This window comes from Corvus brachyrhynchos, unplaced genomic scaffold (assembly GCF_000691975.1).
Source record: "Corvus brachyrhynchos isolate BGI_N302 unplaced genomic scaffold, ASM69197v1 scaffold106, whole genome shotgun sequence".
NCBI classification, from domain to species: Eukaryota; Metazoa; Chordata; class Aves; order Passeriformes; family Corvidae; genus Corvus; species Corvus brachyrhynchos.
The window spans coordinates 2,584,170-2,606,714 of record NW_008238834.1 but is presented as its reverse complement, the minus strand read 5'-3'; the positions used below and the strand labels follow the sequence as shown (position 1 = coordinate 2,606,714).

The 22,545-nt window shown below is 36.6% G+C and overlaps 1 protein-coding gene across 1 annotated transcript in view; it reads left to right on the top strand.

Moving 5' to 3' along the window:
- Positions 1–21,770, top strand: part of MIB1 (mindbomb E3 ubiquitin protein ligase 1) — a 77,994-nt gene extending 56,224 nt beyond the window's left edge. Inside the window, exons 16-21 of the mRNA XM_008636853.2 lie at positions 3,980–4,161; positions 5,310–5,502; positions 7,802–7,880; positions 9,425–9,538; positions 10,656–10,756; positions 15,375–21,770. Coding sequence (XP_008635075.2) covers positions 3,980–4,161; positions 5,310–5,502; positions 7,802–7,880; positions 9,425–9,538; positions 10,656–10,756; positions 15,375–15,515 — 810 coding nt within the window. The 3' untranslated portion in view covers positions 15,516–21,770. The remainder of the gene's footprint in view (positions 1–3,979; positions 4,162–5,309; positions 5,503–7,801; positions 7,881–9,424; positions 9,539–10,655; positions 10,757–15,374) is intronic.
- Positions 21,771–22,545: the final 775 nt, after the last annotated feature.

The window sequence follows — 22,545 nt, the reverse complement described above, 5'->3', positions numbered from 1 at the left end:
TAGTACAGTGTTTTTTTAAATTTCAGCTGAGGGCGATGTTTTTGCATTTCACAAACATACCGATGTTATTAAAAAACTTTGTTCAAAACAATAGTTCCACTGTACAAATTTTTTTTTTCAAATTGGTTACTTATTCTTACTGAAATACACTGGCATAAGCTTTGAAGGAGATTTAAAATATGACTAGCATGTGTAAGAAAATGCTTGTGTCCTTTTAAATGAGACAAGAAGAGCAGTTACAGCTCAGTTTTTTCCATGATCTGAAATGGACTCTATGAGAGGTGGCCAGAATACTTTGTGTTCATGTATTTTAACTGTAGAATGAATGAGAGGGAGATGAATTTTTTTTTTCCCAGATTCAGCATTTTATGAATTGGTTTCTCTGCCCCCAATGGCATCCACAATGAAACTAGAGTTGTGTGTTGAGTTTTGAGGGTTTGAACGCAGGAAGTGGGGTTTCTTTCCATCACCTTTTAAACTTCTCTGTGGGGGGGATTTCAGGTTTTAGAGAATTAAGTTTTATTTCTAGTTTTGTTTGACAAGTATCCTTAGTTGGAACCAAAAGGGTAATTTATTTTTTAATTTCTATTGAAGTAATAAGACAAAGGGAAACAAAGAAGAAAACTCCCTCATCATTGTATCTCTGATCACCTAAAAATGTGTTAAAGTTTTAAAAAATCATGATCAACCAGTACCTCCTCTCCTTTTTTAGCATGATCAAACTACTGGTCATTTCTTTGCACTTTGTTTAGCTGCAGAGAAAATTTTTGCCTAACTAACAAATTTGGGAGGTTTAAGTGGTGTGGAGAAGATAAGTTCCATCAGAGAGATGAAAACCTGCTTTTTTTTATTTTATGTGATGTGTAAAAGATGGAGTAAATATACCTGAAAACACTTTAAGATGATCAGCAAATCAAACTATCCTGAAAATGTTTTGTGAAAAACAGTAAATGAGAACAATACCTGTACCTGTCTACCTTTATTTAAATGAAAGTAAGATAAAAATTCTATAATTTTCTATTAAAAAATTCTGTATAAAATTCTACAATTCTATGGATTTTGCCATTAAACGATTTTAAATATTAAGCCGTCTTTGGCCCAGAATTGAATATCAACAAAGACAGAATCAAAGCTGTGAAAATATGTGCAGGCATCTGGACCTTTAAAGCTATCCAAGGACACATTGGTAATTTGTCTTGTGTGGAATTGCAAATACAGGTGATGGATAATAGAAGATAAATAGGATTAATAATTTAGCCTGGGAATCAGTAAGGCTTTCTTTTCATAAATGTGATGACTTAAATTGAGGGTTTGTTTTGGGAGGTGTTTTATTATTCTTCATTAATTCCTTTAAAGATTGGGAAGTATGTTGGATTTCATTAGGCTGTGTGATAGCAATGCACCTCTATAAATATTTAATATTTTAGAGCTCATTTTTGCATGGCTAAATTTTAATTAACTTTGGACTGCTGTCTTGGAGATTCCAACCCACTGAGACCTGTAGGGTGCCTCTTTGTAGTACATAGTACTTCAACAAATAATTATTTCTATTTTTGTTTCAGTTGAATAAACAGATTTTAGGGCTTTTTTGTATTTGATCAAGTTGGTTGGACAGCAACTCATTGGAATTGTACCATTTATTACTTTTTACTTTGACCACTGTTTAAAATACGAAACAAAACATTTTACTGATAATCATGAACTTACTTCATAAATGGAACTATATGGAATGAATTCTTTAACACTGATTTTTTTTTTTAGTAGTTCCTTCTGAATGCCAACATTAGGCCTGTTGGAACAAGCTCCCCAGGAACAAGCACCAAGCCTGCCAGAGTTCAAGAAGCTTTTGGACAATGATCTCAGGCACCTGGTGCAAATCTTGAGGCTGTCCTGTGCAGGGGCAGGAGTTGAACTTGATGATGCTTGTGAATTCCTTCCAACTCAGGATATTTTATGTTATATCTAAAACAATTTTTGTCAGGTTTCTTCAGTTGATTTTTTGATAGACTATTTACAATGCATGTAGTGAACAATCTTGATAGTACACAAAGCCCTACTCATTTTAGGTACCATTCTGAAAAACACTTCTGTCCTCAAGCGCTATGAGCAGTGAACCCCATTTCTTTAAATAATTTTTTAGTTTTCCATCCAGCATATTGTGGTGACTGTACAGCTGGGAGGAGGAGAAATTTTCTGAAGTATAGTTACCACCACAAAAAAGTAATTTGAATTGCTTTATTACAGATGCACTGTTCTGGCCTAGAGTACTTTTTATCCCAAGTAAATGTATTATTCCCAGGGTCATTTTGTGCAATTTATTTTAATATGGGTGTCTTTCTGACCCTTAAAATGCTTTTAAGTGATGCCACTGCCTAAATCCTAACTTAAAAGCAAGAAACTAATGTAAAGTGTTTACTGCTTCAAAGGTAGCTCACTAGTTACAATTACTTAGATGATATTTATATGGCTCTTGTGGGTTACACTCAGGCTTCTCCCTCACTGGTGAATTGCCTGGGACTGGCCTGTGTTGATGCATTTCAGGGCTAGCCCCCTCCAGAGGTAGCTTGCTGCAGCCATACTGGGCACTAAGACAAAATGGCTTGGTTTTGTGGTATTTTCATTCTTTGTGCCTGAAAAGTTGCAGGCTTCCTGAGAAATGTCACAGGATGATGCACTGTTGTCCTGGTGTTTTCAAATTGTACAGCATGCAGAGGCATTTTAGGACCCAAGGTTTTTGTGACCAATGTAGATGTCTGTTCCATGGTGACTCTGCCAACCTTGGAGCAAATCAGTTTCACTGGGCACTGTGCTGCCTTGGCTGGATTAATAACATGGTCCAAAGTACCAGGACTGAAGCTGGATAAAAATCTCTGCTTCGCTTCAGCCAATGCTCTAATTGAAGTGCAGAAAAATGGTCTCAATTGATAAATGAAAATTTTCTGTTATCTGAACGCCACAAAACAATTTGTTTCCATAACTTACTGCTTTTCCTGGTGTGAGGCCTTTGGAGCTAGCTGTACTGTCCTTACCTAATCATAAGGAAGAATACAGGGTCAGTATCTGAATTCATAAAGTAACCTTCAAGAGTCTAAGAGTCTTGTAGCCTCAGCGATACATATTGATATAAGAACTCCTAATTAAAAAACCCAAATGTATAGACCGAGGTTTAAAAAAATGCTTTCCTAGACAACTGGGTTTCCTTGAGTTGGAGCTGCCCTAGCTTTGCCAGAGCTCTTCCTTTGAATACAGTGTAGTGTAGTTTGCTGAGGGATTCTTAGTGATGCCAACAGTTCTGTGTTCTGTGTAGTCTGTGTTACACTTAATGCATTTTATCTGATCAAGCTTTAATACAAAAAGATGTTGGGAGCAGGCCCAGAATGCTCTGGAGTAGGGGAATCTTTTTAGAGTTTCTAGCTGACCCTGTGAAGCAGTAACCCAAGGATACAGTGACAGCTGTAAAAGGGCAAAGTAGCATTATGTGATTAGACAGGAAGGACAGTGTATGAGTGTTCATCCATCCAGGCTGAGAAAGACTGAAATTCAGTTACTTTCTTGGGCAGGTGTGCGTTCCTTTCTCTGCTCAACTGTGTTTTCAGTCCAAGTGCAGTGGTAGCATTTTGTCTGAACTCAGCAATTTGAGTATACGGAAGTGTGTTCTGAATATACCCACTGGAACTTTGCCCTTTACAGTGCTTGCATAGAAGGACAGCCACTTCACATGTGAGTATAGGTGTGCAGGAGATTGAGTGCTTCAGTAGTTGAACTATTCCTTGCTGAATTTTAGTTCCTTAAAGGAAAGCTGAATATAGCTGACTCGGAATAAAGCAATTGTTTTTGATTTTATTTCTAGAGACACTTCCTTGGGCTTACAGATTTATGCATATATGTGCATGTGTGTGTGTCAAATAGCTTTCCTTTAGCCAGACGATTCTTAACTGTTTAGAGAGTCTTTCTTGCTTATGTATTTGTTTTCTTTCAGTTAATAATGGGACTTGGCACTCAAGGAGCAGAGAAGAAGAGTGCTGCATCTATTGCCTGCTTCCTGGCAGCCAACGGGGCTGACCTTGGCATTCGTAACAAGAAGGGTCAGTCCCCTCTCGACCTCTGCCCTGATCCGAGTCTCTGCAAAGCCTTGGCTAAATGTCACAAAGAAAAAGTCAGGTTTGTATATTCATAAAACACACAGTTTCCAAACCCCTGCTTTCCACAGATTAACTGATTTATTTAAAATGTTTTGCCTGTAATTACCAATAGCTAATTAAAACATACAAGTTTGGGGGTTTGGTGGGGGGTTCTGTGTGGGGTTTTTTATTGGCTTTTTTTTTTTTGTGTGTGTGTGTGTGTGCTTCTTTGTTTTTATGGTACATTGAATGCTATTGACAAATACATTAATTGAAACGTACCCAAGTCTTAGAGGATTTTCATGCATATTAATTTGGGAAGGGGAAGAACGGGAGGGTGACGGGAGGTAGAACTTCACAAGAGGGTTGGGGGAAATCACTGGAAGAGTAACTAAGCATTGCAAATAGGTTGGCCTAGGAAGTTGTGAAATCTCTGTCTGTACAAGTTTTAATGACTGAAATGGGCAAAGCCCGATATAACCTGGTATGAATTCAGAGTTGATGCTGCTTTGAGAAGGTGACCTATTTAGTACCTGTTAATCTGAACAACTGTATGATTCTGTAAAAAGAGAACCGGGGGTGGCTCTGATATCTTTAGGAATTAGGATTTCAGTGAAATACCATGTTATCAGGTCCATGCAGTATCAGATGGTTCACCTTGTCCTAGGCTGTGTTCCACCACTTTGCCCTAAATGATTCTCATCCTTAATTCCTGTATGGAAACCAAAACTGTACTTTTAAAATGTGCCAGAGAGCGGCTGTTTTTATTGACGTTGCCCTGGTAAAGAGCAAGGTGCTTATTTCCTTTCGGAGTCTGTGTGTGTGTGTCCATGTGTCCCGGTCTCATCCGTGGGGGGGGGCGGGGCCCGAGCGCTGCTTCTGCGGATCGGAACCACGGGGCATGTCTCTGTTAGTAAAGCGAGCTTTTAGGGTGAAAGGGAGCAGCTTTTTACGTTCACTACACGCTATCCTGACTTGCGTGTCCTATTTCTGTACAATGTTTTAGCCGAGTTTGTGACCTTGCGTTCCATTGTCAACTGTGCTTCTTGGAAAAGGTAGTTGAGATTGCTTTATGATCATACATTGATGCCCAAGTGCATAGGAGTATATGAGCAGCCAGCTGATATGCATTCTAAGCTAAGTGGGTTTTTTAGTTCTTAAAAGTTTGACTGCAAGGTTTCTTTGTAGTGGCCAGGTTGGTTCCCGAAGTCCGTCCATGATCAACAATGATTCTGAAACCTTAGAAGAGTGTATGGTGTGCTCAGACATGAAGAGAGATACTCTGTTTGGCCCTTGTGGCCACATTGCCACGTGTTCTTTGTGCTCACCCCGGGTGAAAAAATGCCTCATCTGTAAAGAACAAGTTCAGTCTAGGACAAAGGTAAAAAAAATCTCTTTATTTTTTTTAATGGAAAAGTAAAAAAAAAAAAGAAAAAAGAGGTTGAGGAAATATACAGCTTATTTTATGTGGTATTATGCCTTACACATGTCTCACTGGATGGAATTAATTTTGCATCATAATGATATCTTGCTCTTTTCTGTTTGCCTGTCATACCTACCTTTCCCTGCCTTGCAATATCTTCATTGTTCAGGTCCTCAGAGTTCCCTAATACAGTCACCTGAGGATGCTTTATTGAAATAGACTATTTCCCCCCTGCCACTGGTATTCTTTTTTTCATGTTAAGCTAAATTGCTGTTTTCTGAAATATGATTTCCCTCAGTAATATTTAGTTCTTCTGAGTTCTTTTATTCCTTGGGGCTGCTTGAAAGATGATTTGGCTGTAAACTGAGTTAATATGCGCTTGTTTTTGTAGTTAATAATTACTTTCAGCTTTCACCTTTTCTTTGTTTGGAAACATGAGTTGCATTATGCTGTCTTTTTTCTTCAGAGTATCAACCCTGATACTAAGCCCTATTTTGGAGACCAAGGTTTCTCAAATGGTTACTCCCAAGTAGTTTTGACCATATGGGTACATCCCCTTTGCTTTTCTGTTTGAGTACTATTTTATTCTTTGTAATAACCAAGTCTTGTCCTGGTTTTTGTAGCTGCTGAAAAAAAAAAATTGCGTTCTGCACTTCGGTTTATGTTTGGTTTTGGATTTGCTTTGGGGTTTTTTTTAGCTTTTTGGGTTTTTTTCTGGTTGTTGCTTTTGTTTTTTGGGTTTTTGGTTTTTTTGTTTTTTTTTTTTTTTTGGTTGGTTGGTTTTTTAGGAAATTTTTTTTTTTTTACTTTTTCCAAACATATTTGATTAGTCTGCTTCTGTGGCATGTTGTTTTTTTCCTCCATCTCAGAGCAAATATAAGAATTGTAAATATAATATTGTACTTTTTTTGCTACTGACTCTCTTATTCTTCTTACACCATTCACTGCTCTGCACTGTGTATGTTCAAAAGCCAAATGTTAACATAGTGGGAGCTCCTTTTCTCTAGACTTTATAATCAGTGAAAGGGTTCTGCCACCAGGTGATTTGGAGCAGTAAAGTGAGGCTTCTGCCCCTACTCATCCATTTAAAGAAGTTAATCTATGGAAATCAGCTTTCCCAGGTGAAAGCTAAGCTTTGTGGATAACCTTCCTTTGATTTCTTTGCTGAATTGGTTTGAGAGATTGGAATGTCTGGTCAATACTTCTGTTGTACTTTTCTGTATAAAAACTTACAGTAATATCTGCAAGGCTAAGGAATGAATGAATCAGGACAATGGTTCTATGAACTGGAATAGGTGGTCCAGGCCAGTATAAGTGGAATTATATGTGATGTCTATGATCATACTATACATACCCCAACCCTGGCAGTGTTCAAGGCCAGGCTGGATGGGGTCCTGAGTAACATGGTCTAGTGGAAGGTGTCCCTGCCCATGGCAAGGGTCGGAACTGGAGGATCTTCAAGGCCCTTTCCAACCCAAACCATTTGATGGTTCCGTGATATATACAGCCCTCACATTAAAGGACTTGAGAAACCCTAACCCAGAATATTAAAACATTTCTGTAGAAGTTCTTTTAAGTGAATTTCATAGGATTATAGAATGTTGGAAGGGGCCTTTAAAATCAGATATGTAACTGACATCTAATACCCTGCAATGAGCAGGGACATCTTCACTGAGATCAAGTTGCTCAGAGCCCTGTCCAGCCTGACCTTGAATGTTTCCAGGGATGGGTCATCTAGCACCGCTCTGGGTAACCTGTTCCAGTGTTTCACTACCCTCATCATAAAAAATTTCTTTCTTATATCTAGTCCAAATTGGCCTTCCTTTAGTCTAAAACTATTACCCCGTGTGCTACTGCAACGGCCCAGCAAAAAAGTTTGTTCCCATCTTCCTTATAAGCCCCCTTTAGATACAGAAAGGCTGTAATAACATCACCCCATAGACTTCTCTTCTCCAGGCTGAACAACCCTGATTTAGGTATGTGTGGTGGAATAAAGAAGGAGAAAAGAATAAAGAGAAAGAAATGTATGCTGTCCTAACTGCTTCTCTGTGCCTGTCCTTGTACTGAATGTGTAAAAATTGCCAACAAATATGTGTTCTTAAAAGTTAGTGTTATAACTCACTTAAGTTGCGTTTTGAGGTGCTGAATTAGTTAAAAAACCCCACTAGATAGAGATTCTTGAAGTCCACATACCTTGGAAATTAATGTAGAGAGCAGGAGATAAATTTCACTCACGTGTGTGTGTTGTTATTGACAGATTGAAGAATGCGTAGTGTGTTCAGACAAAAAGGCAGCAGTGCTCTTCCAGCCTTGTGGTCATATGTGTGCCTGTGAGAGTAAGTAACGTGACAAAACCTCTTTTTGAAGTAATCGTGAAACAGAACATTTTTAATCTGATTGCTAAAAGGTCATGAGTAATCTGATTTCAGGTTCTATTTACTTGGTAGTCTGGTGTGATCATCAGAATTTTGGTATTAGTTGTCATGCTGGTAATAATTGGAGGACAAAGTGGAGATTTTCAAAAATTCAGAAAGCATGTGCTCTTTCATCTCAATTATTTAACTGTGAGTAGGCTTGCTCACATTATAGAAGCCTACTGTATATCATTCACACTTCGGAAGTAATTAGAATCAATTTTGTTGTTTTGTTGCAGCTTTTTGAGGGCATTCAGATATGCAAATAGTGTTTTAAAAAAATACTGTAAATAAATACTTGGTATGCTTCATTACTAATCTACAGATTTGCTCAAGGGTTGTACTTTGCCCCAAAAGTCGCATCATGTATCTTTGCAAAGAGCACTAGTTATGTTTCACTTTGGTTTATCTTGTGTAGTGAAAAAATACATAGAAGATTTCCAGAAATTTTTTGGTTTTGAGTATATGTGGATGAGAATGCAGCTATGACCTTGTCTCCAGACATTTCAGGGCTTTGTTGAAGGGTCATTTTCCTAGAGAAGAGCAGTCCTTATTGATGAGAATCTACATCAGAGGGAAGGTAATCATTCCCATGAGTAACTGCTTACTTGCTGAAGAAGTCTGGTTTCTTCCTCTGTTCTGGCTGAGGCAGCTGACATCGAATCACTGACTATAGTTATCCTGATCTGGCCTCTTTCACTGTCTGCAGTTGAAAGATGATGAGAGAAGTTTTTTTGAATCATTTCCCAGGAAAGAAGACAACAAAAAGATTGATTACTGTAGTGAAGGATTTCAGCAGTGCAATATACATTACCAAGTCTAAGCTGTAACAAGGACAGCAAAAGGTTTAACAGTTGTAGATGATTCCTTTCCAGATTTTTTTCTGGACATCTTGTTCAAGCAGGATGAGAGAGAGTCTTCAATTTTGTGTATTTTATAGGACCCACTCTCATGATTCACAGTAACCTTTCAGCATTTATGAGACAATTTTATGAGACCTTTTGTAGAAAAATTACAGTCCCCTTTCTAGGATTATATCAAAATATGTTAGTTTACTCTTAAGGGTAAAGAGCTGCACCTCTTTGCCCCTGGAGCATTGGGACAGTTAGTGAGATCCATTGTTCTAAAGCAAAAAGTGGATAGCCAGGACATTCTTGGAAATTCTGGTCTCAAATGTGTGATTACCTTTTAATTTTTTTAGTTCTTGTGGACTGGACATCCATTTGGAGAAAGAGGAATATGTTCACTTGAAATATCTTAAAAAGAGATAGAGATTAGATCTACTTCGAATCCCAAACAGGGCATTGTTTAGGTGTGATTTGCAGAAAATTATGTGAAGGTAAACTCAAGTAGTTTTTTGTATTAAAAGCATCTGTTAAGTCATTGCTGTATAGTTACTGTGAATAAACAAACTCATGGATAGTAAAGAAGAAAAATGAAATTGATTTATTTCTCTGTCCTCTCAGATTGTGCAAGCTTGATGAAGAAATGTGTACAGTGTCGGGCAGTGGTTGAGCGAAGAGTGCCTTTCATAATGTGCTGCGGAGGGAAAGGTACAGAAGATACCAGTGATGATATTTGTGAGTGACTCCAGAGCCCATACTCTTTCATGTTCCTCCACCAACTTATTCTCATTCTCTTAAATGATCTAAATCTTCCTCTCCTTTCTGAAGAAAAGTTTAATGAAAACAGTGTTAACCCAGGTATTCATTTGCTGTTTGCATTACCTTCAGCATTGGTAGCAGCAAATGTGGTAACACCGGCAGTCATTACACTGGAGAATTGCTTCCAGCATTCAGACTAGAATCCAAAACATGTGTGATGACTTGGCCACCTACTAATGCCCTAAGAAATAAAAGCTGAAGATTGTCTGTAATTGTGCAAATGAGCAAACAAATGTATTTTTTTTACCTCTGGAGCTCTGACAGAATGGTAAGTATTTTGCATCTAGGTACAAGCAACTTTCCTGACAGAAATTTGTCCAGTTTTATATCTTCTGCTTTGACTAGTTTTTAAGCTTCATGTGACTTCTTTGAGTAATTTCTATGAATTATTTATATTTGCTCTGTGTGTATATATGATACACAGTATTTCAGTTGAGTTTATGGGAACTGGAATATTAGTTCATTCTTATCATAATGTTCTGAAATAAATACAAGAATAATCATTAAAATCAGGCTTTCAATACTCACACTGGAAATTTAAGACTTGACAATTTTTCTGTTTCATATAGTAATATTGCTTCTCACATCAGTCAAATACAGGAATATTAATCTGAGCTTGTTCAAATTTTGAATAAACTACTTCCAAGACACTTGTGCAATTTTGAACACCAAAATCATCTCTGTAGATAAAAATTCATTTAAATGGGAAAGGATTTAGCTTTTTTTTCTTTAAACATGGGCAAAAAATATTTATGTCAGGAACTTCACTGGCAAATAAGAATTCTGAGAACATTAAGGGACTACAGACACCGTTATTATGGAAATACTTGTCAAAGAAGTGCTGCCAGTAAACTCAAAGAAATTCTTTGTTGAGCTGCAGTGATGGTGTAGTGAATTTAATTAGATTATCAAAGATGTTTGACTAACATTATTTTAGATAGTTGAAAAATTGTAGCTGTGACACTGGAAGTCATTATTCCTGGTTCATTAGATTGCTGCATAATCATGTGTCTTTATTTTCTTTACGTTACAGCAAGTGGAAACATTCCAGTTTTGCAGAAAGACAAAGACAACACTAATGTCAATGCAGATGTACAGAAGCTGCAGCAACAGTTGCAAGACATCAAGGAACAGGTAAAAGTGCTGGATAAAAATTGTAAGGACCACTAAGCCAATTGAAAAACCCAATGCATCCTCTATTATTTAAAGCAAAATGAATGTTGAAGTGCATCAGCTCTTGAACTTAAGTTAAAAGATGAGTATTTTTTGTGTCATGTGGCTTGTATGTCCTCTATGTATGGGGTTAAAAAAAAAATCAAGTGGCCATGTTTGATAATCTATCTGTTAGAGCATGTGTGTTGATATGACTAAAAAAGGATTCTCTGCTCAATCAGTACATGCTCTGACTGTTTAGGTTGACCTGAGTGTGTAGGAAACAGCAGAAGCTGTTTTCACAGAACAGTGATAAAAATAGATAATCTTCACTGTTCTGTACTTACCTTAATCTTGACTTGTCTGTTCATTAAGTCCCTTGGAACAATGGCTGACAGTTATCTGTCATATGAACAGTGTAGTGAACACACTCTTCAAAACACTCTGTGACTGCAAATTTAAAGCTTTGAAATTACTGTACATGTAATTCGAGTATTTGGAATTTAAATGTTAAACCTTATCTTCTGTAATTATGTTTGCAAATCTCTCAGCAGTAAGGGATCTGGAGTATCTGACTATTGAATGAACTTACTCTCTTAGAACCCTGATAATGTGATCTTTTTGCTTCCCTGTGTATAACACAATTGGCAAAAACTTGTCATAGGTACAGGAAACTGAGGTGTTCTAGCTTGCCTTTTCCTCTGGTAGGCTTAAAATAGTCTGTAGTACTTCGGTGAGGGCAGCATCACATCTAGCCCTGATAGTTGTTGGTTTCAGCTGTTCATGTGCATGAAAGCAAGGGCTAAAATTTTAGATTTCGAGTCTTAGGGCCAGTGTCTCTAAATGCCTTAAATTTGAGAACTGATATGCTCAACTGAATGTCTGTGAAGAGCTGTTTCTGTCATATGGTGACTGGACTAGCACCCCAGTAATACATATTCAAAACAGTTTTCTGTGTAGTTATCTGTAAAGAGCATGGAGATTGAAAATTGTCATTTGAAAATGCATGTCTGTCTTACCTAGAAGCTCCAGATGTTTCTGTCATCTCTTATGTCTTGCATCTCCTCTTCAGCTTCTGCTTTACTTTCTAGCACTGAGTGGAAAGAATAAAGTTACTTTTTTGGCACTTGAAATGATACATGCAGAAGATGCAGATGCATGCTTAAATGCAAGTAATCTGTTTTCTTCAGATACATTTTTTCAGGGTACTTTAGGAGTTATAGAAGGTTAGAGTTCTGTTTGGGTATGCTGATACTCTTATGTATAGGCATATGAAAAGAAAAGTACTTTATGTTACAGTTTTTCTTCTTGATTAGATGTGATATCAGGGGGTTTTTGTCAGTTTTCCTTAGGTGCTGTTTTATTCTCTATGATCTTGTCTAACCTTTGGGATTTGCTAGCCAGCAGCCAGAATCGTTCAGTGCATCTGACTAGAAAGAGATGGTTCTGGTCATTCCTTGTGTGCCTCTTGGTGTGAGACTCTTGTGCTTTTAGTGTCTTTTGTGCTTAGGCTTGCGGCAGGGCAAGTTGTATATCACACTTGTGAGTAGCAAATCCACACTTGTGGATTTGATTAAAATTGATCATCTCATCTTTTAAAGTAGTGCTTGAAGTTATGCACAGCATTCCACTGTAATTGTGTATTCTTTTAATTTGTGCTGTAACAGTTCAGTCTTTGTGTTCAATTGATATTTTTCTACCTAAAATTAATTTGTTCTCTTTCAGCAGGTATAAGCCTTTGTTTCAAGTCAAACCTTCAATGATAATCTAATATGTTAGTGCAGCAAGCTTTTAAAACTATTTCTGGTGCCAAGCAGAAGTGATGCTGATGTCAACAGAATCTCCCACATCTGATGACCGCACCATTCTTCAGGGATTCCCTGAATGTGAACCCTTTTGACTGTAATTGCAATACCTTCACTCCATTTCATACATAATCACCATCATCCATCTAATATCTTATGTATGTTCCTTCACCATACTTACATCATTTTCTTCTTCCTTAAAAATAAATTTATTTTGTCACTGTGCACCTGTATATTGTTGTAAAAACTGCTTTTGATAGTGAGGAATTCATACTTCAAGCAGTTTAAAACACCTTGTTAGTTAGAAAAAATTATTTGGATTGCAAACCCAATTCTGCTTAAGGTGCAATGAACACTTTTCCAGAGTACTTATCTGAAGAAGTAATTCTCATATGTGTCAGGCAGGTAGAAAATGGGATTTCATGCAGAGGATGTTCTAACAAACTAATAGTACAATAGTTACAGATACTGCTTATTTCTCACTCCGTATTTTCTATTGCCCATATGGGGCATAAGGCTTGCAGTGAACTTTCTTTCACTGTAAAACTACATGTAAGATGGTGGTTAAGTAAGAAATTCTCCTTCAGAGTTGGCTAAAACTCAGTTAGCTGGGCTTTTATCCCGCTGGGAAACTGCTGAACTAATTGAGAAAAGCCTGTCAGAATAGAATTGTGTAGCAAACAGGAAGCTGCTTGTTCCTGCTGGCTGAGTTCTCCTACTGTGTGAAGTAACTTGTTAAGATAGTATCGTGTTAAGAAATTTAACAGCTAATGTATTTTATATACTCTGCTTTTGTACTAAACAAGAGAAATTGGGCAATTTTCTAATACTGCATATCTGTAAAGTGAAAATGTTGGGATTTCTGTACTTTACGGAATGAAACAGTTCAAAGTAATGGTGTTTCAACAGATTTTATTTTTTGGTTATTTCTGAGTCCCTTAGTGGATGTTTTCATTTTTAAATGATGGTGCAGCATTTGGAGAGAAACAGTCTCTTGTAGCTTCAGTAATTCTGACATTACCATTAGACAGAAAAGCAAATAATTAGCTAAACGTAGAATAAAGGCTACACATTGGGGATTTTCCCAAAGATAAGATTGGTGTTTGCTTTTTCAGTCCTTTGTGAAAGGTTGTGATGCCAATGCTGTCAAGTTATAGATACTTGTCACACAGCTGTGTATTCATTGCATTGGAAAGAGCTGTTCCATTGATGTCTGAAGTCTGTGAGTTACTGAAGGAAGAATACTCTAAGGGTCCCATTGATGTGTGGGATGTGAAGGTGGTGACTTAGTGTGAATGGAAAAATGAGCGGGACTGACAGACAGTCTTCTGTAAATTTTTAGTTTGAGAATGTTTTGTTACAGTACTATGGAAATTCTGGCAAAGCTGGAGCACACCCCCCTTCAGGGTTATTTTTAAACATAAATTGACTTAAGGTTTCACCTGGAAGTTTTATTTTCCTACATTATACTAGTATCCTGGAGATTAAAATAGTAATTTGGCCAGATTCCATGCCAATTTAAACTCTTAAGCAGAAATATGGTGAATTTTTTTTGGTCTTCAATTAAGCTATCTATCCTAGAAAGTAATACCTATTGATTTCATAGAATATGTGCTTCAGGGTTATTCTGAATAGGGGGCCTTGGTATGGTTTCTCTCTTACGCAATGAACAAATTGAAATAAAGCCCCAGTGATGAATACAAAAACAAGTCACAGGTGCAAGATGGTGATAAAATGAATTTTTATTTGAAATATGAGCCTTGTCCGTATTTTGTATTATGTATGAGATCAACATTTATAATTGTTAGATATATGTGATATGTCTCAGATCTGAGGACCTCTTAGATTTGATTTGATGTACTATAGAGTGGTCTTAACAATTTTCATCTGGTGTAACATCTGTTCATTTACTAACATTTGATAAACTGTTATAAATGAAATCCTAATATGGCTGCAATATGTTTATGGTGAAGGAACATGCCTTATGAAAACTTCAATTTCTGCACATGACTAAAGATGAAGGACATTGTTCCTTAGTGGCTTGGTACAAAATGAATTTTGCCATTGAAGAACTTAAAAAGATCTTTTTTGGGCATTGGCTATCACTTTACATTCAGCAATTAAAACTGATTTTAAAAGTTTGCTGTGCTGCTGTTACGAGTTAAGGTTACAGATTTACTAAACTGTTCTTTAGTTGAAACTTGAGGTGTTCTTTTGGTTGAAAATCTAGATAACTTCCTCAAACAAAGTACTAAATTTTTGCATATCATATTGATTATGCAACGTTTTTATTCCTTCTGTGGGTGTTGAGTGCTTGGTCTTTAGAGGTAAGTAAATGAATGGCTAGAATGGCCTGAGAAGAAATTTGTAAATCATTACTCAAGCATTGCATACATCAAATTGTTTGTGTTTTGTTCCCTGGAATATTACATGACATAAAGGACAATATTTCTGAAGAATGTTTTAATATTGCAAACTTGGGTAATGATATTGAAAGTATGATGTCAGCCTACGACTAGATTGTTTTAATAAAAGGAATCATATTTAGAAAAAATCTACATAGTTACTTGTGTCTTGATGGAGTAGGAAAAGCCCATATATTGTAAGTCAATGTGGAGTAAAAATGGGATTTAAAGAAACATCAGTTTAGCTTAATGGCTGGGTTATGCTATGGCAATTTTCTGCGATGCTTAGGATCACGTATTTGTTGTTAAATTTAAACACTTCATATGTTGCATATTCAATACTGTATAACAACTACCACTGACTGTGTAACCTGTCAAAATCTTTTCCAGACTATGTGTCCTGTCTGTCTGGACCGCCTGAAGAACATGATCTTTCTGTGTGGCCATGGAACGTGTCAGCTTTGTGGAGACCGAATGAGCGAGTGCCCCATATGCCGCAAGGCAATCGAACGGAGGATCCTTTTGTATTAAACAGGGCCAGTGTCTTTTACTAGGTTGTGCAAGAGTAAGGACATGTTGATGGATTAAATCTCTGTAAGTTTGAAAGGCAGTAAAGGGTTCTAATGGAAACATTTCTAATACTGTAGCACAGATTCATTACATAGTAATTGTTTAAAGACTCTGAATGCACCAAATAAAAGAAACAGTATTTGAACAGTCAGCTTGTAGCTTTACTCTTCAAAAACATCTAAGCCTACTGCTAATTTAAAGCAGTCTTTTTTTCATTTTCTTTCTGTCTTCTTCTTCCCCTTAAAGTTTAAAGGGACAATCTTATTTTGGTTTTGTTCATGTGTATCATGTATGTATCAGATGTCAAGTGATGTAAGGGAATTTTTTTTTATATTGTCAGTTACTACCAAACATAAATATTTAGGATTTTTTTCGCTTTAGGCTTTTCTGGAGAGTGTCAACATTTCCTGTGACATTTCTGATTGACAGTAATTCCTGTCTTGAAATACACAGTCATGAAAAATCTATACAAAATATATACATAGTAGTAATAAATATACTATTCCCATAAGGTCAGGCCTCAGAATACAATGTTAAGGTAATTCTGACTTTATCATGTCCTTTGTTCCTGAGGATGGGTTGTGTAGGAAACAGGAAAAGGAAAAATCTGTTTTAGAAACATTATGTTTCCAAAACTGCACTTTAGTCTAACAGGTTCGAGCTAAGTAACTTAAATAGTGAGTTCCACAATTCTCCTAATTACTTGACTTTGCATGGAATTGCTTTTAACTTGAGTGGAAAGGAGGACATTTGAGCAGTGGGTCAGTTATCCCTTTCAGATGAGTGAATTTGATCAGTTGTGGAGAAACTTACACATGTGGAGCCATTTAAAAATTGTGGGTCTGTGAATTCGGAAAAAACCAAGATTCTGCCAAGATTTTCTTTCAAAGTGAGTTTTATTGTCTCCAGGCAAACAGTGTCAACAGCAAAAGAGAATACTTAATATTGATTATTCATCTAAGTGGGGTGTTAACACCAGAACTTATCTGTGAGCATTACTGAGTAATACTGCAAATGAAGATATTGCTGACAGAACAGTGAATTTTGTGAGCTGTGCCTAGTTGAGCTGAATCTGGCTGAAGGAGTTTGCTGTCACTGATGTGATAAAAAACTGCTCCTGACCCCCAAAATAAATGCTATTGTCAGGGACTGCAAACTATTAACATTTTTAAAACAAAAGCATCCTTTCATCCTTTTTTGTGGTAGAAAATAGCTGATTTAAGGATCTCTTGTAGCTAAAAGGAATCTGTGCTTACTCCTAAGTGATTCAACAGTTTTCTGAGTGCATAGTTCACATAGCCCTTTGCCATTGTGCAGACTTCATTTGGATGTGCTCTTGCAGAACAATAAAGACATCCATGCTGGAGTCACTTAGGTGCCTTACTAGCAGCTAAGATGAATTTATCATTGAATTCTCATTGCATATGTTAGAAATGTGGACAAAAGGATAGTTCAGGGAAAGATCCAAGTAAAGATAAAGATGCAATTGTGGTCTTCTCAGATAAATCAGTCTGTCTTCTGAAGCTTATGTTGGTATGCCTCAAGTGTGCAAACAATGGCAAATGCCTCAGAAGACTATTACTAGTAAACTGTAAAGATCGATAAACCTTTAAGCAATAAGATTAAACACTGAATAAAGTTTTCCAGGAAACAAGTACAGTGATATATTGGAAAAGTGTATGTAGAGTGGCTTTTAACACCATGAAGTGATGTAATACACAGCCTTACAATAGCCATCTTTAATCCTCATCCAGCATTCCAAATGTTCCTTATTATTTTCAGTGTTTTTTCATTGGACACAATCACATCTGGAGTCACTGTAGTAGTCTGTTTTATTTTGTGTACTAGTGGTCATCTGTTCTCAGATAATCTGCATCTGTATTCTTGGCCAAATGAAGCAGCCTTCCCTTTTTTTTCTTCTTGGTTCTTATTCTAAAATATCAAGATTTCAAGGAGTTCTGGAAAGTTTTTGATGTAAGGCCTTTTTTCAGTTCAGCATTTTGATATCTCCACTTGAACTCCACATGCATCTGAGTGTTCATTGCAATTTTCATTTGGCCAATATGCACATCACTAAGGTTTTCGGTTTGGTTTTTTGGGGTTTTTTTGGGAGCATTTTTTACAGCTGAATTTTCTATAGTAGGCTTCAGTTTCTTGTCAGGCTTCTCCTGGAAATACTTCTGTAGTAGAGTGTGCCATTTGATGATCCATTTTGAGTTTTAGCCTGTCACTCGTCAGATTTGTACCTTGGTTTCCTCTGTCTCTGGCATACATATTTTGTCCTCTTAATTCCTCAAGGGGACCTCTGCAAACTTGTCAGCACAGATGCAGGGTGGATCTCTTCTTGATAATGCAACTCAAAACTGAAACCTCAGTATGGCAGTTTGCATTTTCCTAATTCTTTTTTGCTGGAACAAGCCAGAGTTACTTGAAAGTATTCCAACTCAGCATCAGTTGAATAATTCAGCTGAGTTAGAACAGATCTGAAGCATCCTGAGTAGGAAACTGGAGTTGAGTGTTAAGTATTCCTAGTCTGCAGGAGGCACATACTTGTAGCATAGGTAGGTAAATGCTGTATTAGGCTTGTCCTTTCGAACAGAGAGGATGTAAATTACTGTTTAACACCCTCACTACTTGAATACCATCACAGTCCTATGGAAACAGAGACAGCGACTGAAGGTACTGCTGTAGAAGCAGCTTTAGTCTCCTTTACTGCAATCACAGTAGATTTATGTGACTGCATAGGAGTTTGTGATTGGACTCATTCAGCAGTGTTGTGTGCCAGTTGAAATTGAAATATGTCAGTTTGATGCTATTTCGGTGCCAAGAAAAACAACGGAATTAGAAAAACTAGAAAAGCTAACCAAGGTGCTTGAATTATTTATATAGGTCTCTTATTGACAGCTGCAAGAGCTGTATCTTGTCTGGAGTTTGCCTTTCGAAAAACTTAATGAGAAAAAATGTTTCCAAATCCAGTATCATTTATGGAAATACATATTTGTATTCAGACCCTCTCTTTTCCTACAGATGTAGAAGGTGAACTAGTGTTGAGGAACCCAGTAAGCTCATTCACTTAATTCTGTTGTTACCTGTGCAATCTGCACAGATTGCAGATGTTTAATTGAATAGAACATATTTGAAGGATGAGAATTTCACTTGAAAGCCAAAGGGGATCATAACAAGTAGTAGAGTTGAGGAAATACCACTGTGCATCTGTCTGCAGCAGAAGATTAAAGTCTAAATTTCACCTGAGTGAAGTGAAAATTAGAAAAATCAGTAAGGTGTCTATCTCCAATTTACTGTAAAATCGTAGAATGTAAGGGTTGTAAGGTTTGTTACATCTATCCCCCAGCATTTAATAGCAATTTTGAAATTAAATAGATTGAAATATCTCCATTTGTTTCTTGAAACAAGTAACAATACACCTAAAAGTTGTTCAGTGTGAGGTATGCTCAGATGTTTAGGTAAAATACTTCCTTTTCCATTCATTAAGAGACATAAACAGTCATATCACTACACAGTGATTTAAAGTGTAAAGACGACCTAAGAGGTTAACAGAATAAGCTTAATAGTTGTGGATTGTTAACTTTTGTATAACTATGTTTGACCTTTCCCCCCCCCCAAAAACTTGTGTCATCACTTCCTGTGGCCCAAGCTCATATGGCACTTCTCAAAATCTGGGCTGTTGTTACCTACTTTCCATTTGCTGGATTACTGTGTAAATGTATGTTGGGGTTTGGAGAAATCCCTTTTTCCTGAAGTGGATACTGAAAACTACACTGGTGAGATAGTAAACAAGTTACTTTGTAAATGTGAAAGTTTGATTAGAAGGTGGTGTTCTTAACTTGGACTGGGTGAGGATATAGCAGATTTGCACAAGTACTTGTGCCTTGTTAGCATAGTCTTACAGTTGGTATATTAGCTTCTTTTAAAGGGGTGAAATGGTCTTTTAAAAATAATTAAGTACTTATTGTGTAGATATTTTCTAGAGATGAAGGGTTATGTATGTCTAATTATTTTTAGCAGTATTAATTGCAGTTAGTGTAAACACTAAATTGTTTGAAGAAGCTGCTTTCAGCTAGTGATCTGAGCTTCCTCCACAAAACTAATTGTCAGAAATTTAATTTTACTCTTCCAGTAGCAGCTGGTGAACTGAAGAACCTATCCTGTTCTTTGTGCTGCAAGGGTCAAGTTTTCACTTAAAAAACCAAACCCCAACAACACTACAGTCTAACCTTTAGCAGTGCTACCTCCTTTCTGTCAAAGTGCTGAATTCTTCTCTAGCTGTTCTTTGTCTTTGGGAAGGGATGGGGAATGCATCCGTTTTCTTTTGCTTCATCAGTTTTGATGTCTGAATACATTGGGAAGGTTTTTTACTCTATAAATTTACTGTGTAAATTGCATACAACAGCAGTGTGATTTGCCACAAAGTACATTGTATACCTGTCTTGTATAAGTTGCTGGAATTCATACTGTTGTCTTTTTGTGCATTTCATAACTTGTTTATGTTGACAAAGCTAAACTGTTGTCTGCAGAAGCTTTAGTATGTGCCATTTTTATAGCTAAGCCTGTGGTAAATACGCAAGTTCTCACTCAGGGCTTTTTAACAACTTAAACACGTTCACAATATTCTTCAGCACATCTTGGAGAATACTAGAGATTTAATGACTGCACAGTGCCTTGATAGAACTATTGAATGGGCAGCAGCCATAGGGTCTTCACAGAATGCAAGTATCTTTCGAATCCAGTTAATGAGTTGATGTTAATACAATTGTAATGTTCCTGCCATGGATTTATAAACTTGTATATACTTTCTGTAAAGGAAAATTGGCAAATTTAGGTATTGTTAAGCTTTCTGAAAGCTGTTTAATTGTTGCACTGGTCATGAGGGTCTGAAGGGCGTAATATTCAAATTTACAGAAGCAGCTTTTGTGTCAAAGACAGCTGAGAAAATTTTCTGTATGTGACATTTTTAGTGTGAGGGAGAGGTCTTTGTATAAACATGTAAAAGTACCTGCTTTACTCTGATCTAGTAGATCTTTTGTAAGTGAGAGAGAAGTAACCAACAACAAATCAGTATGTTTGTATGCTATTTCATAGTTAAAAAACTTTGTCTCATTTTGAGCTTCTAGGAAATACTTAATTTGTCCCAAGTAGTGTCTTTGTGAATGCAAATTATTCATGTTAGAAAACAGGTTTTACTGAATCACACGAACATTTTTGCTTTTGTTAAAACTAACTTTGTATTTTCAGTAAACTGTAGATTTTGACATGACTGTTTATTGGAGAAATTTAAGGTTGCCTGTGTGAATGTAGTGTATTTCTGTATGCAGATAGCATTATGTAATTGCTTACTTTAAAACTGCTTAGGACGGCCTAAGCTTTTCAAGGGAAATGCTGATGTACTGTATGGTTAGTAAACTGACTTTTTCAAGAGCTTTGATTTAAAAGTATACTTGGACTGAATTAATACTGATTTTTTGCACACAACATTGGAAAAAGGGTAGTGGCTCATTTGTCTTCCTCCTTCTTAGTTGTAATGATGTTAGATGTCATCATGAAATTAGAAAATTGTATACCTGAAAAAGTATTTGCAAACTCCGTTACTTGTTGGCATGCAATGTTTAAAAGTGCACCAGACTTTTTTGAGAAAGTTTGCAGTCCCAAGTTCTTAAAAAACCTGGTTCTTTTATGATATGTTCCTGAAGAATGAGTTTGTGGAAGCATCAGAAGTGCTATGTGCCTTTGAATCTCCAAGGTACTCAAACTTTGCTAAAGCAGCACAGTAGAAGTTCGAAGGGTGGATTATGTTTTAACAACAAAAAGGTTGATTTAAAATGATATCTGTATTATGTGCAAGTTTTCCTGTAAATATGCAGTTCATAGTACTGTTCTACTGACCAGAGTTGCTGTTTAAGTGTACGTTAGACTCTGTTTACTTGTAATTGAATGGCCTTTACAGATCTGGCTACATGAATGTGATCATTTAAACATCTCCTGCCAGATACAGTAACTTCCATATTCTGAGACAACAGATGCTGCATCATAGTTTGTACTTTTAGGATTCAATTTAATTGATGCATTTGTACAAAAAAAAAAAAAAAGTCTATGTAATCAAAGGCAACAAAACCAACCAGTCTTATATGGCTTAGTGTTTTTGTCTTAGTGTACAGGTGAAAAAAGGAACTGACAATAAAAAATTTGTTGCTCTCTTTCTTAGTTTCTTTTCATTTTTCAAGTTTCTTCAGCCTTGGTTTATATGAGAGGTCTGTATGAAAACATAGTGTTTTCAAATACTTTTGAAAAAAGCTTTATTTTAAAATAATTGATGCAAATTGTTGAAATACATTTGAAGTAGCCTCTTGTTCATTGCTTTGGGATTTACAAGCTGTTCGTGTATTTCTCTGTACATGTTCATCGAACGTGATGGGAGCAGTGTTGGCATTGGTTCAAGACTTGATCTCTGTGGTCTCAAGGGTTTCAGCCGCTGCTGTTGATTGCAGGGGAAGCTGCAGGTTTTGCAGGTGTTTGGTCTTGATGGGTTTAGATTTTGAGAAGGCTAATTCATACTGTACAATATAAATAATTATATTGTTAATTGTATTATAGTGCTAAATATTGTTATAAATTATAATAACTTTATAATATAAATACTGTGCAATGCAGTTAATTTCTGTATAATGCACTTTGCTGTTCTCTTTCCAGCTGTATCCCATATACAGTCATTGCTTTTGATGGCCATGGTTAAAGTGCATGGAGATTTTGTTTGGATTTGACATGAATTAAGTAAAGAGGGTGGTTCTTCATGGGTGTACTCTGTTTCATTTAGGGAGTAAAGATTAGTAGTAGTATTGGAATAAAAAGCATTAGCCTTCCTTTTCAGACTTGGTTTTCCACCATAAGGAAAGGAAATATAAGTTGTCAGCAACAAAACTGTTGAAGTTCTTGTTGTGCTTTGTGCAGCCCTGCTCATGACAGTGACATGCATTGG